Consider the following 17,128-nt stretch of genomic DNA (forward strand, 5'->3'; position numbering starts at 1 on the left):
AGTCACTTTTCTACGTCCAGTCAACCAGAGCCTGGAGGAGGTTTGATTCAATATTTAGCCATCGACACTTTGGAAATTGGACGTTCAATTCAACGTGTGCCACGATTAATTGGCATGTTACACTGTAGTGGACCCCCCGCGCCACACGGACCCCTAACCCTAGTGGCTTAAAACTGACATCAATCCAGCAAACAGGAGGACAACACAGGCGATGCTTGTTGGCAGTGTCCGTGTTCGTGTTCGAGCCGCATATATACAAATACGTGGAAATAGGCACCAGTCTGGGTGAGGCTCATAGTGTAGCGAGACCGCGGTTGTCTTGGAAGCTGAGAATTGGGACTCTTGGGTGTCAACAAGAGTGCGGACTGGTAGGGTGATGGAGTGCTAGATTGTAGCCTCCTCAAGTGTTGGTTTGCTACAGTGTTGGATTGCGTGGGTTATACCGCTCATACACCTCATCGTCCGAGCTATCTACTACCGTCTCCCCGTCGTTGTTTGCGCTCGTGTTTGCGCAATCTCCTAACAGGCCGTTTGAGTTTGAGTTTGAGTTTGACTCGGCTACGCACGAGTCGCTGCGCATAAACGCTGCCCGTGGTTTCACGGCTGTCGCTACCACCGTTTTCTTGAACCCGCCCTTCTTGAACCCGCCCGATGAGCTCGCCACGGACTGGTCACCGGCCAGCTCGCTGCTGTCGGCAATCTGCACCGCGACAATGCCGTCGGCCTTGGCCTCTGCCCGGCGCGCCCTGGCCACGGCATTGGAGTCTTTGACCATGGCCTTCATGTCTTTTAAGCGCTGCTTGTGGCTGTGATCGTAGCTGCTCAGATGAGCCTCATACTCATTTACCCGCGAGTAGCCCTTGGAGCAGAGCTGGCAGAAGAATGCCTGCATGGCATTCTTGGCAGCCTGTGTCTGGGCTGAGGGGAGGGTTTGGTGCCACTAGAAAGAAGACGTTATTAACCGTTTCCGGAGAGCGGCCATGTCAAAGTGTGTAACGAATCAGAGTGTCCATGTATGGGATGGGGCTTCCGTGGCGATAGAGCCACGTTGATTCATTGCTTCTTATACTTGGAGAGGTGAAAGGGATGGTTGCTGATTGAGCACTGACAGGAGCCATAGTGAGAAAAAAAGTACCGGCGTATAGTCAAGACGGCGAACAGAGTTGGCATCGAAGTTGCGGTCTTTTGCAGACATTTTGTTTTTCTTTTTTTTTTCGTGGATGGAGCAAGGATGTTGTTCGTCCTCTCTTTGAATTTTACCCCCAGTTTACCCGAGGGGCGTATCAGGGCCTGACTTTTTTGCATGACCTCGAGCTACCCCACGCCGCAACCAACATCAGCAGCCCAAAGCTCGCCCATACAATGGATCGGTGAATAAAGCCTAAGTCAACTATCTACATGTGTATTACATAGTTGCGTAGGTAGTTGGCTACATATTTCCATGTATGTGCATACACATCCAGATGGTCGACAGCCCTCCCCGTCCTACTCACCCCAGAGCTGACCAATCCTCTGTTTTATTGGTGATGCAGGCTTGGACATGTACGGCTTCATGTGACTGACCTGCTCTGAAGCCATTAGCCACTACTACTACTGCTAAACGCCTGCTTTACCTCCACGCACGCACACACACAGAGCACGAGTCCGCGCAGTCCAGTCCCGATGCCTTCCTCGTCTAGATCCTCTCGGTCGTCGGGCTCGACGAGGCCGTCGAGATCTCGCTTCTCATTCTACAATCTCTCGACTGAGACACTTGCTTCTATGGTCTGGCTTGACCCAGCACCAATGCCCATCTCGGAGCCAATCGCCGAAGAAGAATCAGAAAAGCAGCCCCCCGAAGAAGGCCAGTCGGCGGCCGCCAACGAGCTGCAGGACCCCGAAACACCGCCTGCCGAAGGGAGTCAGAATCTCATATACTACCGTACGTCACGACAACAAGCGCCGCCACGGCTATCACGTAGCTAACATTGACATACCCCGCAAAAAGTCGCCCGCGTCCAAAGATACTCGAGCTATACCTTTTCCATTTTCACGACAATTCACATAGCGAACACCTCGCTCGTCCCGCTCCTCGTCCGAACCGTGTCCGCCTCGGAAACATATCTACTTCAAGCTCGAGAACTATACCAGACTCCGTTGACAGAGCCTCTACTTGTTGGCCTCCCAATTGTTGCCCATGTGGGCTCAGGAGTGGCGCTGCGTTTTCTGCGTCGCGCCCGGAACCTAAGACGGTACGGCGGCAAAGCCCCCGAGCTGGGCACTGCAACACGCCGTCACAAGGCCAATCTTTGGCCACCAATGACCTGGATTTCCTTGTCCGGATACGCCTATACCGGCTTCATGGCGGCACATGTTTTTATGAACAGAGCCCTGCCCTTGCTTGTGGATGGCGATAGCTCCAATATTGGCCTTGGGTTTGTGGCTCATGGATTTGCAAAGCACCCTGTTGTCGCATCTGCTGCGTACACTGGCCTTATTGTCGTTGGGTGTAGCCATATGGTATGGGGCGCAGCCAAGTGGCTTGCTATAGCCCCGACCAATGTTGGCTGGAGCAACAAATCTACGTCTGGAGCAGCTTTACAAAAGAAGCAACAGAAGAGATGGAAGATGCTACACGTTTTGTCCGCCATTCTGAGCCTTTGTTGGGCCAGTGGAGGCCTGGGAGTTGTTGCTAGAGGAGGGGTTATGAATGGGTGGGTTGGCCATTCGTACGACAATCTTTTTTCGTGGGTACAGCGCCGGGTGGGGTTTATCTAGGTAAGTAAACTGGAACTTGAACGCGCGGGAAACTGAGAGAACGAATGCATGGCATGATATTGCAGCAGCAGTAGTGGTAGTAGTGGTCCTTGACGGTAGTATTACCACTGACTACACACAAGCGTACATATCTACATCTATGACTGCGTGGTTACACACATAGTTGACCAACTAACTGCCTATCCAACTCTGCCTCCCCCCTGAAAAAAAAAAGCAAACTCCCCCTACCCTCCTCCATTTTATCAATCGGATTTCTGGCGCGAAACGACGTACATTCCAACATTGTTTTAGCGTGTTTTTATTTATTTTTTCTTCTTTTTTCGGAAGCTCAACAAAATCAAATGCGCAACACGGCAAGGTGCTCATCCGGTTTCACGAGCATCACCTACATCACCATGAAGTACGCGTTTTCATGATAACCCTAACCCTGATCCCAGAACCCGCCAGAGCATCCTTGAAATTGCTGCCCAATTCGATCAATCAATTCGACATGCACCAACTTCTGACTAATTGACCGCTTATTATCCTGCGTCCTCCACGTCTTGAAATAAAATAATTTCCCAACCGTCTTGCTATGACGCGACAACCGCCGCGAAGCCATCACCGGCGATAAGGTGACTCCGCATCAATGAAGCCTTAACCGAACCCAGCCGAGGACGTGTTTTGAGCTTTGCATCTACAACGCGCCGGCGCGACAAACCAATGATTGATTCGAGAACAAGAGTGACACCACCGTGACGAAGCAACGCGATAGCTCAAACAACGCTGATCATCATGAGACGGTCGCGCAGTCGAAACTCAGGCGATGCGCGGGGGAATTGACTGCCAGCTCGGTCGGGGGCCCGACCACTCCCCGATAACGCATGCGCAAGGCTGTCAGTCGGTATCTGAGCTCTGCTGCTAGGTCTGGTGACTTGTAGGCCAAGCTTGATGATGCTTGGACACAGCGACTCGTGGATATTGATGTTGAAGCTGTATTATTATACCACCTGCGGATACATACGATGAACCTTCTTGAATATAAAGCTAACGACAACAAATATCTCGTTACAAAAGGCAACCCGATCTCCTAGTCCAACCCGCAAATATCCTCGAGTACCCGCGGGACCACGCATACAAGGGTCAACACACAACCATATACACACCTGAGTTGAGGGATCTCTATAACGGTGGGGCGTCTATCTTCCCAGGGCGGAGTGCCAGAACTGGAACACCCAAAGCTTCATGGGCGAAATGTCGCTCCTCTTGGGAAATGGCCCGGTTGAGTTGAGAGAATTCAGAAGACCTCGAGACATAATACCTACGATGTCAGGCTGTGCCAGGTACTTGTCCTAAAAGTATTCGCTGCAGAAGCACAAAGCCGAGTGCACTTGATCAACCACCAATTGAACCCTGGCGGCTTTGGTGGCAGCGACGTGTTCTTTTGAGCTGGGAAGTGCTTCCAGAGACTTGTTGGCTATTGAAAGGGCTTGGGACGACCTAATCCATTCTGGCTTCTGCGAGATCAATCAATCGAAGCTTATCATCTACACGGCTATTCGCACTCAGAGTCACGCCCATGGACCAGGATGGCAACATTGGCAATGGTTAATTGCAGCTAGTTGACGGTACCAAGACCTTTCGGAAACTGGCACCATAAAACTGTTGAGGACATGGGGTCTTCATGCTGTATCAATCTCAGAAGTTTCAAGACACCATGGACAACGGTACAATCAACAAGCCGAAATCAGTAATCCGCTCGTTCAACTGTGGCCCTGGTTAGAACTGACGGCAACACTCCTTTGGAAGTCATCTTTGGCTTTCGGAAAAGGTGAAACGGCCTAGTAGATAGGCTGCCTGCGTCTGCGCCAGCTTGCCATGCCGTTTCTGAATCCCAAGTATCATGAGACCTCACATATTCTTCAAAACACTTTGTCTCTGTTACTGAACTTGGGTGGATTACACTTTCACGCAATTCCATTAACTCTCTATCGGCAGTCCCAAACCCAGACACCCTCTGTGCCTGTTCCGCGCCGCCCTTGTGTCCATCCTCCGAGATCTATTCCAAGTAAAGCATCTGCGGACAGACAACCAAACAAGGTGGCTGTTAGACTAGTACCTCAACGTACCACGAAGTGCGGCCCGTCATTGGAGCGATTCGGTATCCTTCCAAACGATATGCTCCCCTGCGCACACACTTACCTTTCGGCTTTCATCTCCACCTCTGTTGACGCCAGAGCCCACTGCATTTGTTCACACCTGGTCCGTCATCAATGAGACACCATCCCGCCGCCCCCTGAAACTCACGTCTTTATGCGCTACAACCCTGGAGCCGAGGTCTGCATCGTTCTATGAGGGCTGCAGACGAGACGAGTTACTGATCGGGTACCCGTAGCTCAACCATCACAGCGCTATGATAGATTGTGCCCAACATCCACTGGTACTCTCCAACTTCTCGATCCCGCAGGCCACAGCGTCTCGAGCCTCCCGGGACAACCCACAGAACTGCGCATAGCGCGCATCAGAAAGATCTGGCACCACGACCTCAAAGTCTTTGCTGCCAGCATTTAGGGTGTCAACAAGGCCCTAGAGAAACTGGCTAGAGAGAACGAACCCCCCACAGAAAACCGGAGAGAAGGTCCCCGGTAGGTTAACGCAGAAAATGTCGTAGCCTTTGACCCCGAAGCGCGACATGCCCGCCGCCTGCCACCACTTCGCCCAGGCATGAACCATGAGATTCATCTGACTGTTCCCGATTCGGAAGCCTCTTGGGGACCACTCTACAGCCTTTCACACGACGAACTTATCATACTTCGACAAACACTATTGAACCTGCCGAAGCAAAAGTTTATTAGAATGGGTAGTTTCACCGCCTCTGCCCCTGTCTTATTTGTCAAGAAACCAAGTGGTGGACTTGGATTCTGTGTGGACTACCGACTGCTGAACAAGTTGATGAAGAAAGACCTGTGCCCGCTGCCGAACTCCTAAGAGACTTTATGGCAAATATGTCGTTTCCAATGGTTCACAAAGCTTGATGTCGTTGCTGCCAAAGCGTGTAAACTACCACTGCGCCAAAAAACGAACATTCCTTGGACTTGCTTGCTTAGTGAGGCTTCTGGGAAACCGCTTTCCGCATGCTTTCCAGGGGTTGCCAAGTCTTACCGCTCCTTCATCAAGAACCTTGTTGATGTAGCAGTCCCGTTGACGGCACTCACTGGTAATCAGATACACTTCCAGTGGACCCCAGAATGTCAGACCTCTTTCGACAAGCTAAAGAACCTCTTTTGCCCTGTGCTAATCCTCCGCCTATTTGACCACAGACTACCCACCGCCGTTGAGGCCGAGCCCTCGGGCTACAATATCGACGCTGGTCTTTTGCAATAACATGCCGACGGCCTACATCACTGCACCTACATTAGGCAAATCTGTCCCCTGCTGGGGCTACCTATGAGATTTATGATAATGAGATGCTGGCCATCGTTTGCGCCCTTGAGGAGTGGAGAGGAAACCTTCGTGGTACGCAGCAGGCCATACGGGTGCTCACGAATCATCAGAACCTGCTTCATTTTACAGAAGCTAAGCAGATGCCAGAACGATAAGCACGGTGGGCCACCTTGCTGGGTGAGTTTAACTTGGAATTAGAGCATCGTCCAGGAAAACTGACCCTTCTTACAGACACCCTCTCACGACTACACTTGCTAGACAGCCCCGATGACCCACGCTTGCGAGCTAGGAACCAGCAGCTCTTGCACCATAGTCCAAACGGGACCCTCCGTGTTCGCCCAGTCAGAACAACAGTGTCTTCCGCCTTCCGCAAAGGCCACCTCTCCAAGTGGTCAATCCTCATTCCCTGCCGTGCCCTCGATGTCGAGTACCTTGCCATCAGATTCTTGGAAGCCTACTACCGCAGACACGGACTTCCCCAAAGCATAACCTCCGACTGTCAGTTCGCTAACATGTTTTGGAAGCGCCTCTGTACCACTTTGAAGATCGACCGCCGCCTGTCTACCGCCTATCACCCCCAGACAAACGGTGCCACGGAGCGAATGAATGCCGAAGTCAAGGCCAAGCTGCTCCACGACTGTTCCGAGTGGTTATCTTGCCTCCCAATGGTAGAGTTTGCCCTGAACGCCGCGCCTTTTGCGTCGATAGAAACGTCACCCTTCGCCTTATTACACGGTTACAGCCGAGATCGTGGAACTCCAGCCGGAAGCCATCTCCCCCTTGGCTACACCCACAGCCGCCAACACCAGCCCCATCGCCCAGGCCACGCGAGTCCTCAAGAGCCTGGCAGACCACGCAGGGTGGGCCAAAGCCTCCTTAGCAGCAGCCAAATCCGCCATAGAGGAACAAGCCAACCGTCACAGACGCCCCCATCGCCGCTGCCAGCCTGTAGACTGGGTCTGGCTTGCCAAGAGCTCCCACACATTGCAACGCGAAGGCCTAGGAAGGAGACTACGTCTCAGGCACCAGAGGCTCCAGGTGCTCGAAGCCATAGGCTCGCACAGCTATAGACTGGACTTGAAGAGATCCAAAGGTCACGATATATTCCACGCTGATCGACTGAAGTATCACTCCAACGAGCCGCTTCTATCGCGCGACACTCACCAGACAGCGCCAGGCCCGATCGAAGTCGTCGGTTTCGAGGTGTTGCGGGCCGAGGTCGCGATAATGGACCTGCTAACTAATGTCGGTCCAGAGTCTTGCTCTGGGACATTCAAACCAGAAGTGCAACCCAAACAACATTTTGGTCATAACTACAAGACTTTCTTGTACTTAGTGAACCCGTCACATATTATCTTTTTGATCGCTTTTCTTTCTTGGAAGTTTGTGAGAAAACTTCACGGCCCTCCATCCGCCCCATACTTGACGAATGAAGTACGGAATTGCGTCAAGCCCCCGCAGTGCAAGCCCCGTACAGCCACCCTCGCCTTCTTTCTGGTCCGCATCGGAAGACAACGCGTCCCATATACGCCGCCGAGCCAGAATGAGTAACGACAAGATGGAAGATGTTCTGACGGGACTTGCGCTTGATCAGCCTGGTTCCTCCTGGCAGCAGGCCGAGGCGCCCCCACAGCAGAGTTCGGACACCCCAGGATTGGAGGTGTTCACCCCGGAGCAATTAAGAGTGATCCAGATGTTGCTCCGAAGCCAAGCCCTATTACAGGCAACAGCACCCCCGGCGCCTGCATCTGCCCCGGCAGCTCTTACTTCGGCGCCAGTACGTACCCTGGCCCCCCTCGCCCCAATAATTGATGACTGGTATAACGCGAAATGGCCGGAGTGGGACGGAAAGACAGCCTCGTTCCCCTGATTCTTCAAGCAGCTTAAGGCTGTAATATGGTAGGTAGTGGTGTATTGAATGGGTGTAGAAGTTTTAACTAATTGGTGAATAGAATGTGTAGAACTTAACGGTCTGAAGATAGGTATCTCGTAAACGCAAACTTCAACTTGTCCTCCAAGAGATCCAAGTTTCGTTTTGTTGCTACTCCTTTCGTTTCTTATAGGTTTTCGGGGACCCACACATTTGTATGGCCCCCTGTTATCTCCTTCGTATTGGATTAGTAACCTTGGTTACTTTATCCCTCATACTCCCGTCTCGGGTTCCTTACATTCCAGGGATTTGGTTCCTAGTGCTAGGTTGCCTTCCTAGTACGTGACCTCAACCCTCTCCTAGCCGTTTCCACAACGGACTCACTCTGTTCCCGTTTGTTGTCTAATCTCGATGGGATCTCAGTCTCCACGTTGGGTGTCAACCCTAGTGCTGAGACATTAGCTGGTCTTTGATTTAAACAATCTTACAGATAACTTGAGTACGAACTTAGTGATTGGCTCTTACTCGATTGGATGAACCGTTGACCATGGAAACTCTGCCCCATCGGTCTTGTCTATTCTGATCAATGATGAAATTCCCGCAGTCGCTATGGTGGATTCTGGCGCGACCTCATGTTTCGTGGACACACAGTTTGTGTCCCGACACGGCCTTACTCCCCGACGGAAGATGCACGCGGAAACCTTACATGTCGTTGATGGACGGGAATCCGCTGCAGGCATGGTCACTCACGAGATACCGATGACTTTGGCATATCGCGGTCACGTTGAGAACATGCTCTTCCAGATTACGACCCTGGCCGAGTATCCAATTATTCTGGGCAAATCCTGGTTGGAAGCTCACGAACCACGAATCTCTTGGTCCCAGAACCTCCTAGAGTTGCCACCACGGGACACGACACGTTTTCCTTCCCGCTCGACCATTCCGACCACGCGTCAATCTCTTACTTCCATTAGGACTATTTCTGCCTCTTCCACTAAGGCTAATGCCTCCTCTACCACTGATGCTATTTACGATACCAATACTCGTACAATTCTAACTTTCTTTGACCCTCCTAATATGGATCCCCCTACGAGTACGGACCCCGGCGAGGTCCCTTCCCACTCAGCGGCGGCTATCTTTTAGCCACCTGAGGTAACTTCTTCTTCTCCGGCCGAACCCTCGTCCCCGGTTGATACACCACACCCGGCTTCGCCGGAACTACCTGCATTTCAAACGGCACCTTCCACACCAACTGGGCCTTCTGTGCCGGTCTTGCTAGATGCTCATGTCACACCATTAACTATTACTATTCCAAGCCCCACGGCTACGGCACTCTTTATTCCGGGATCACCTACCTCGGCTGCTCTGTCTTCCTCAGCTGCCCCCTCTCCGATTATAGCATCTTCTCCACCTATATCTTCCTTTCCGGTTGTTTCCTCCCAAGTTGGCTCGTCCGCTCCGGATATTCTGCCATCTCCAGGCACGTTCTCACCTCCAGCGGCTCCGTCTCTTTCAACTGCTCCGCCTCTTACCATGGTCCCTCCGCTTCCGACCACTCTGTCTCCTCCAGCTGCCGCTGCGCCGCCAATTATGCTCCCCTCTGATGATCCGCTACCCCCTCTTGTTGCTCTACCTTCTGAAATTAGACCTCCTTCACCTACGGCCTCTCTTTTCTCGGCCTCCTCAGACGACATGGTACATATCAAACCACAGAGGAAACGGAAGCGGCGCAGACGGAAGAAAAAGATAAACGTCAGCACAACCCCGGCTTCGGACTCAGAACCTACACCTGCCCCTTCGTGTGCCACCCTCACCTTGTATGCGCTCAAACGTATTGCAAAAAGGGACAAACTCCAAATTTACAGAGTTACGGCCCAACAGGTTATGGATTTCTTGAATCAACAGGAACTGACGCCGGAACAAGAGCGCGAACAACTTCTCAAGGCTATCCCAGCTAAATATCATGACCTTTTGCCACTATTTTCCAAAGTTGGCGCAAATCGGCTACCCCCGAACCGTGATATCGACCATGAAATTAAGCTGGTTCCTGACGAAACATTCCCAGTAGCTCCACTCTATGATATGACCCATTTGGAGCTGCGGGCCTTGAAGAAGTACCTCGACGAGCAATTGGAAAAAGGCTGGATAACGCCATCGTCTTCGCCAATGGCCTTTCCTGTTCTTTTTGTCAAGAAACCAGGTAGCCTGCGATTCTGTGTGGATTATAGGGTGTTGAACGACAGGACCATCAAAAATGTGACCCCTCTCCCGCGGATTAACGAATCCCTACACCTTGCGGCCAGGGGCAAGATATTCACACGACTGGACCTCCGTGCGGCTTACCATTTGATCCGTATTAAGCCCGGAGACGAGTACAAGACAGCCTTTCGAACGAGATACAAGCTCGTTCCAAGCATTCTCTTCCTTGATATCAAGGGCGCTTTCGACCACGTGTCAAAGCCCTGCTTGATGCGCAGCTTACGTGAGCTCGGTCTTCCCCTGGTGTTCCGAAAATGGGTTGCTTCGTTCCTCCAGGACCGTACTGTCGGCCTGCACATCGAGGGTCAGCCGTTCCCGATGACCCCGGTTAACATCGGCATCCCCCAAGGTTCCCCCATCAGTCCTCTACTCTTCCTGTTGTATGCTCGGCATATAGTGGCTCGGGTGGCCGGCGACACACCACAACTTCAGCTGTCGTATATAGACGACTTCAGCGTAACCGTGGCGTCCAAAAGCCCGAGGCGTTCGGCGGCGCTTCTCGAAGAACTCGTGACGGAGCTGCGGGCCAAGGCTCGCGACTACGGCATTGAGTTTGAAGAGAGCAAAACTGAGCTGATCCACTACACCGATGCTGCAAAATGGGCCTCCCAAACTGTCCGAGTAGGTGATGTCACTGTGCGTCCCCAAAAGATGGTCAAGTGGCTAGGTTTCCATTTCGACAACAGACTTTCGTTTAAACAGCACGTCCAGGCACGGACCCAAAAGGCTGAGATCGCGTTCCGCGGCTTGCTTCGGCTCGCTTCGAACACGCGTGGACTGTCCATCGCGGCACTCCGTCAGCTCTACATCTCCTGTGTGGGTACCGTCGCCGATTACGGATCAATTCTCTGGTATGACCCGTCAAAACCCCAGCTCAGTCTGCAAAGGGTATACCAGAAACTGCAAAGCCAAGCTGCCGCCCGTATCCTAGGTACATTCCGCGGTTCACCAACACGCGCCGTCGAAGTCGAGGCCGGCCTCCCGCCCCCCTCTATTCGATTCGCCAAAGCACGCATGGCCTACGCCGCTCGCACTCTCCGCCTCCAACGCAACCATCCCGTCCGTGTTGCGTCCCAACCCGACAAGGACGAGCTTGCCCCCGATGACTCAGACCTGCCTCTCCTGGGGCATAACATGAGTGTCAAGACTCGACTCGGCTGCATCATGCGCGAGTTGAAGCCATTGGTGGCAGGCATGTGGAGACGAGAACGTCGCCGACAGGAGTGGGATAGTCCCTGGCAGCCGCCACTGACCGACCGCATCTCCATCGTCGTCGACCCTGGACCCAAGGAGGACGCTGCCGTCAGGCATGCCCAGTTCTTGTCAAGACTTCCGAACGATGCCGTCACCGTGTATACGGACGGCTCCAAAGAAGGCTCCAGGTGCTCGCTTGCAGCGTGCGTGGTCGATACCAAAACCGGTGAAATGAAAACGAAAGTCAGTCATCGACTGCAAGATGTGGAGGTTGCAGACTGCGAGAGCGCCGCCATCGTGGAGGCACTCACGCTCCTCGCCAAAACAGAAAAAATAACAAAGCAAGCTCGCCCCTGCTATGTGTTTGTCGACAGCCAAGCTGCCATTGCGCGGCTCCGCAAGCACGGCCACTTCGCGTGGCAGGCCCGCCGCGTCCTCGGTACATTCACGTCGCCAGTCACGGTGATGTGGTGTCCCGGGCACATGGGCATAGCGGGAAACGAGATTGCAGACGCGGTTGCACGCCAGGCTCTCGAGAGTGATGATGAACGCAAGTTCAGCTCACTGGGCAGTGTCTTCGCTAGGGTTAGGAGGTTTACCATGGACAAGTGGGAGACTCTCTGGGCTTTTGAGCGAGACACCGCCGCTGGTCCCTCCCACGGCTCGCACTACCTGCGTACCATCGGTGGTGATCCAGTTCTCCGTGCTAAGGCGCCCAAGGTTTCCGGACCAAGATGGCTAACCTCGGCGTACTTCCAGATGAAGGTGGGTAAAGGCAACTTGTTGCCCTACCTGCTGCTCATCAAGAAGACGGACTCGGACCGGTGCCGCCGTTGTCAAGAACATGAAAGCGAGAGCGTTGAGCATGTGCTGCTGCACTGCGCCGCATTTTCTGCAGAGCGTCAAGAGATGGCCATGGCATTGAGTCCTAAGTCGCTAGATCTCCCGACGCTCTTCAATACGAATAACGGAACCGAGGTGCTGCTGAAGTTTGTTCGCAAGACGGGTTTTTGCACGAAGGCCTGGGTAGAAGGTGTGGGGAGAAGAGAAAGTAGTGGTGGGAGGAGAGTGGAGGAAGTTGTCATGAATAGCCATTCTTGCCATTGCCATTGCATAGGGTTATGCCTGGCACCTTACCCCGCTTCCATTTGTCACGCTAATGTTCCAAGGACGTATGATGATACGGTTATACCACTTGGTGGTCTGTGTAACCTTGAGGTGTCACTCCGGTTTATCTACTCGGGTGTGGCCGGCTTGCACACTATAGATCATCGCTATTAGGTAACTCGGTACTCTGCAGTTGATGCAGCTTATTCTGAGTTGACTGCTATTCTCGTTCCTTTTGTGTCAACAGCGTTTGAGCGTGGGGTCCACACCTGTTAGGCCGATATCGCTGTAACGCGACATATCGTTGCCTGGGTGTCTTGAGGGATTTTCAGTCTGCTGCTGCAGTGTTGGTTTATCTCGTGAACTAACATCCGGTTTGATAGTAGCGTCTGGTAACGTTGAGTTACGTATGTCCCCACTTTCGGTTATCGGTGATTTGGTTCTAGCTTGGGAAGATCTCTGTTGTCAGAATCTGCAACGCCTTAAATAGCGTTGCCTTCTGCCCTGTGTGATCAGGTTAGCTCTTGCTCCCCAAGCTTAACAATCACATACACCCCTTTTGCCATTCTTCTTTGTATACTAGTTTATAGTATCACTTCTTCGATAGTACCTTCTTCTTTAGTACTATATCTTTAATCATCACTTGTTTCTTGATAGCCTTCATTGCATCAGTACCTTCTGTCGTCTTCGTTTTTTTTTTTTTTTTTTTATTCATTACTCGCATGGAACCTGATAGGGTTATGGCGAGGTGCAGTAAATCTACACATAGCAAGGTACAATAAAACAACATCCAAACTCCAGCAAAAATCAACGACAAAGGAAATACGTCGTGGTCGACACAGTAATTTGTCCAAAGACACAAGCACCAACTCCTCCTCACTCCTCAACTTCCTCCACTCTCCTCCCACCACTACTTTCTCTTCTCCCCACACCTTTTACCCAGGCCTTCGTGCAAAAACCCGTCTTGCGAACAAACTTCAGCAGCACCTCGGTTCCGTTATTCGTATTGAAAAGCGTCGGAAGATCTAGCGACTGAGGACTCAATGCCATGGCCATCTCTTGACGCTCTGCAGAAAATGCGGCGCAGTGCAGCAGCACATGCTCAACGCTCTCGCTTTCATGTTCTTGACAACGGCGGCACCGGTCCGAGTCCGTCTTCTTGATGAGCAGCAGGTAGGGCAACAAGTTGCCTTTACCCACCTTCATCTGGAAGTACGCCGAGGTTAGCCATCTTGGTCCGGAAACCTTGGGCGCCTTAGCACGGAGAACTGGATCACCACCGATGGTACGCAGGTAGTGCGAGCCGTGGGAGGGACCAGCGGCGGTGTCTCGCTCAAAAGCCCAGAGAGTCTCCCACTTGTCCATGGTAAACCTCCTAACCCTGGCGAAGACACTGCCCAGTGAGCTGAACTTGCGTTCATCATCACTCTCGAGAGCCTGGCGTGCAACCGCGTCTGCAATCTCGTTCCCCACTATGCCCATGTGCCCGGGACACCACATCACCGTGACTGGCGACGTGAATGTACCTAGGACGCGGCGGGCCTGCCACGCGAAGTGGCCGTGCTTGCGGAGCCGCGCAATGGCAGCTTGGCTGTCGACAAACACATAGCAGGGGCGAGCTTGCTTTGTTATTTTTTCTGTTTTGGCGAGGAGCGTGAGTGCCTCCACGATGGCGGCGCTCTCGCAGTCTGCAACCTCCACATCTTGCAGTCGATGACTGACTTTCGTTTTGATTTCACCGGTTTTGGTATCGACCACGCACGCTGCAAGCGAGCACCTGGAGCCTTCTTTGGAGCCGTCCGTATACACGGTGACGGCATCGTTCGGAAGTCTTGACAAGAACTGGGCATGCCTGACGGCAGCGTCCTCCTTGGGTCCAGGGTCGACGACGATGGAGATGCGGTCGGTCAGTGGCGGCTGCCAGGGACTATCCCACTCCTGTCGGCGACGTTCTCGTCTCCACATGCCTGCCACCAATGGCTTCAACTCGCGCATGATGCAGCCGAGTCGAGTCTTGACACTCATGTTATGCCCCAGGAGAGGCAGGTCTGAGTCATCGGGGGCAAGCTCGTCCTTGTCGGGTTGGGACGCAACACGGACGGGATGGTTGCGTTGGAGGCGGAGAGTGCGAGCGGCGTAGGCCATGCGTGCTTTGGCGAATCGAATAGAGGGGGGCGGGAGGCCGGCCTCGACTTCGACGGCGCGTGTTGGTGAACCGCGGAATGTACCTAGGATACGGGCGGCAGCTTGGCTTTGCAGTTTCTGGTATACCCTTTGCAGACTGAGCTGGGGTTTTGACGGGTCATACCAGAGAATTGATCCGTAATCGGCGACGGTACCCACACAGGAGATGTAGAGCTGACGGAGTGCCGCGATGGACAGTCCACGCGTGTTCGAAGCCAGCCGAAGCAAGCCGCGGAACGCGATCTCAGCCTTTTGGGTCCGTGCCTGGACGTGCTGTTTAAACGAAAGTCTGTTGTCGAAATGGAAACCTAGCCACTTGACCATCTTTTGGGGACGCACAGTGACATCACCTACTCGGACAGTTTGGGAGGCCCATTTTGCAGCATCGGTGTAGTGGATCAGCTCAGTTTTGCTCTCTTCAAACTCAATGCCGTAGTCGCGAGCCTTGGCCCGCAGCTCCGTCACGAGTTCTTCGAGAAGCGCCGCCGAACGCCTCGGGCTTTTGGACGCCACGGTTACGCTGAAGTCGTCTATATACGACAGCTGAAGTTGTGGTGTGTCGCCGGCCACCCGAGCCACTATATGCCGAGCATACAACAGGAAGAGTAGAGGACTGATGGGGGAACCTTGGGGGATGCCGATGTTAACCGGGGTCATCGGAAACGGCTGACCCTCGATGTGCAGGCCGACAGTACGGTCCTGGAGGAACGAAGCAACCCATTTTCGGAACACCAGGGGAAGACCGAGCTCACGTAAGCTGCGCATCAAGCAGGGCTTTGACACGTGGTCGAAAGCGCCCTTGACGTCAAGGAAGAGAGTGCTTGGAACGAGCTTCATCTCCTTGACCTTCTGCAGGTGGCTGACGTATACGAGAGCGGCGTCCATGGCTGAACGCTGTTTGCGGCCTCCCAGTTGAGTGTCGTCTAGAAGCGAGCTGTCATGGCAATTAGCGAGGTACCCTAAGCGGGTCGCAAAGACTTTCTCGAGCACTTTGCCTAGACAGTTGAGCAGTGAGATGATGCGGTAGGACTTTACGACTGAATAATCAGCCTTTCCGTCTTTCGCGAGCACAATCCCAGTAGCTTGCTTCCAGAGTGTGGGGTGTATTCCGAGGCGAGACAGGGCTTTGTAGACGGAGAGAAAGGGCGCGGGATGGGCCTCAAAGGCGATCTGGATGATCTTGGCGTTCATGCCGTCGGGCCCGGGGGCCTTCTTGGCGTTGGCGGACATGATTGCCTCCTTGATCTCGTGGTCTGTAAGGTCAGGCCAGGGGTATATGCTTCGGTCGGTGTCGTTCGGGGGGGTGTCGTGATGGGGGTCGTGATGGGGGTCGTGTGTTATTACGGATAGGGCCCGAAGAAAGGATTAGGGTTCCGGGTACAGCCAACGACTCGGGACAATGATAGGTTCCTGAGGTGGACAGTCGGGCCTGTGGAGGAAGACGTCAGTTAGACAGAGTGCTAAGACGTATGGTCGGTTGAGATGAAGAGGCAACACACAACTTAGATGGCTATTCTGAGAATAGAGCGGCACAAAGAGGAAGGAGGAGGAACAATCACACACTTCAAAGAAGAAGAAAGGTTGAACTGCAAAGAAAGCAAGAACAGAATGGTATAAAGAAGAAGAAGAAGGTAAGCAAGTGCATGTGATTGTTAAGCTTGGAGAACAAGAGTAAACCTGATCAACTCAGGGCAGGAGACGACGATATTTATGTTGTCGGCGCTCCTGACAAAACTCTGTCTTCCCAAGCTAGAAACAATCAACATCTAACTATGAACAAAAGATAAGTCTCGTGTAAACAAGACGTAACAGGTTCGTAACAATCGAACCAGATAACAACCCCCACCTAAGCACGCAATGGCAATTGCAACAAGAAAACTCCGCAGCAGCAGAACAACGTCTATCAGAGCACCCGTGCTCAGCACATCCCACGACAACCTCATATCCGTTGATCAACTCACGATCTACACAGACCAACCTGTGCCATAAGCGCATCTTCATAGGTCGCCGACCTTCGGCGTTGTGGAAAAGAAGAGTGGGGTAGGTCTCATGCATAACCCTTAGCATGAGCAGTGTCAGGATGGCTATTCATGACATGTGTATCGGCAACGTCAGGTCGGGGGTCGACACCTGCGCTAGACGTAGCACCCAGTAGCGTCAGGAAAGCCTTTTCCTTCTCCTCGGGGGTATTGGCTAACCCGTCTGGCCCCTGGATGGGGGGGAAGTAACTCGCCGTGTGTTACGGGTCGTGGACCCAATGTTGGATCATCTTTGGGCTGATCCATGTTGACCCACTTTTTGTGTGATTTGAAGTTGGGTCCACTTTCGGGTTAG

General features: G+C 52.9%; 5 protein-coding genes across 5 annotated transcripts; 3 read left to right on the forward strand and 2 right to left on the reverse strand.

Annotated features, from left to right (window-relative positions):
* Window positions 1-415: 415 nt before the first annotated feature.
* On the reverse strand, window positions 416-1,170 carry BROUX77_000048 (uncharacterized protein; the record flags this gene model as incomplete). The annotated part of the gene is made up of 2 exons (XM_073749599.1): window positions 416-940; window positions 1,153-1,170. 2 exons carry the CDS (start codon window positions 1,168-1,170, stop codon window positions 416-418), a joined length of 543 nt encoding a protein of 180 aa, XP_073608285.1.
* A 492-nt stretch (window positions 1,171-1,662) lies between these two features.
* Window positions 1,663-2,831, forward strand: BROUX77_000049 (uncharacterized protein; the record flags this gene model as incomplete). The annotated part of the gene is made up of 3 exons (XM_073749710.1): window positions 1,663-1,921; window positions 1,988-2,499; window positions 2,823-2,831. The coding sequence occupies 3 exons, from the start codon at window positions 1,663-1,665 to the stop codon at window positions 2,829-2,831; spliced, it is 780 nt and encodes a 259-aa protein (XP_073608286.1).
* Window positions 2,832-8,659: 5,828 nt separating this feature from the next.
* Window positions 8,660-9,193, forward strand: BROUX77_000050 (uncharacterized protein; the record flags this gene model as incomplete). The annotated part of the gene is made up of 1 exon (XM_073749822.1): window positions 8,660-9,193. One exon carries the CDS (start codon window positions 8,660-8,662, stop codon window positions 9,191-9,193), a length of 534 nt encoding a protein of 177 aa, XP_073608287.1.
* Window positions 9,194-9,583: 390 nt separating this feature from the next.
* On the forward strand, window positions 9,584-12,784 carry BROUX77_000051 (uncharacterized protein; the record flags this gene model as incomplete). The annotated part of the gene is made up of 2 exons (XM_073749933.1): window positions 9,584-12,492; window positions 12,673-12,784. 2 exons carry the CDS (start codon window positions 9,584-9,586, stop codon window positions 12,782-12,784), a joined length of 3,021 nt encoding a protein of 1,006 aa, XP_073608288.1.
* Window positions 12,785-13,486: 702 nt separating this feature from the next.
* Window positions 13,487-16,024, reverse strand: BROUX77_000052 (uncharacterized protein; the record flags this gene model as incomplete). Its single annotated transcript, XM_073750043.1, has 1 exon — window positions 13,487-16,024. One exon carries the CDS (start codon window positions 16,022-16,024, stop codon window positions 13,487-13,489), a length of 2,538 nt encoding a protein of 845 aa, XP_073608289.1.
* Window positions 16,025-17,128: the final 1,104 nt, after the last annotated feature.

The sequence above is a fragment of the Berkeleyomyces rouxiae genome (genome assembly GCF_048999995.1).
Source record: "Berkeleyomyces rouxiae strain 22BRR77 chromosome Unknown BrBRR77_ptg000001l, whole genome shotgun sequence".
Taxonomy (NCBI): Eukaryota; Fungi; Ascomycota; class Sordariomycetes; order Microascales; family Ceratocystidaceae; genus Berkeleyomyces; species Berkeleyomyces rouxiae.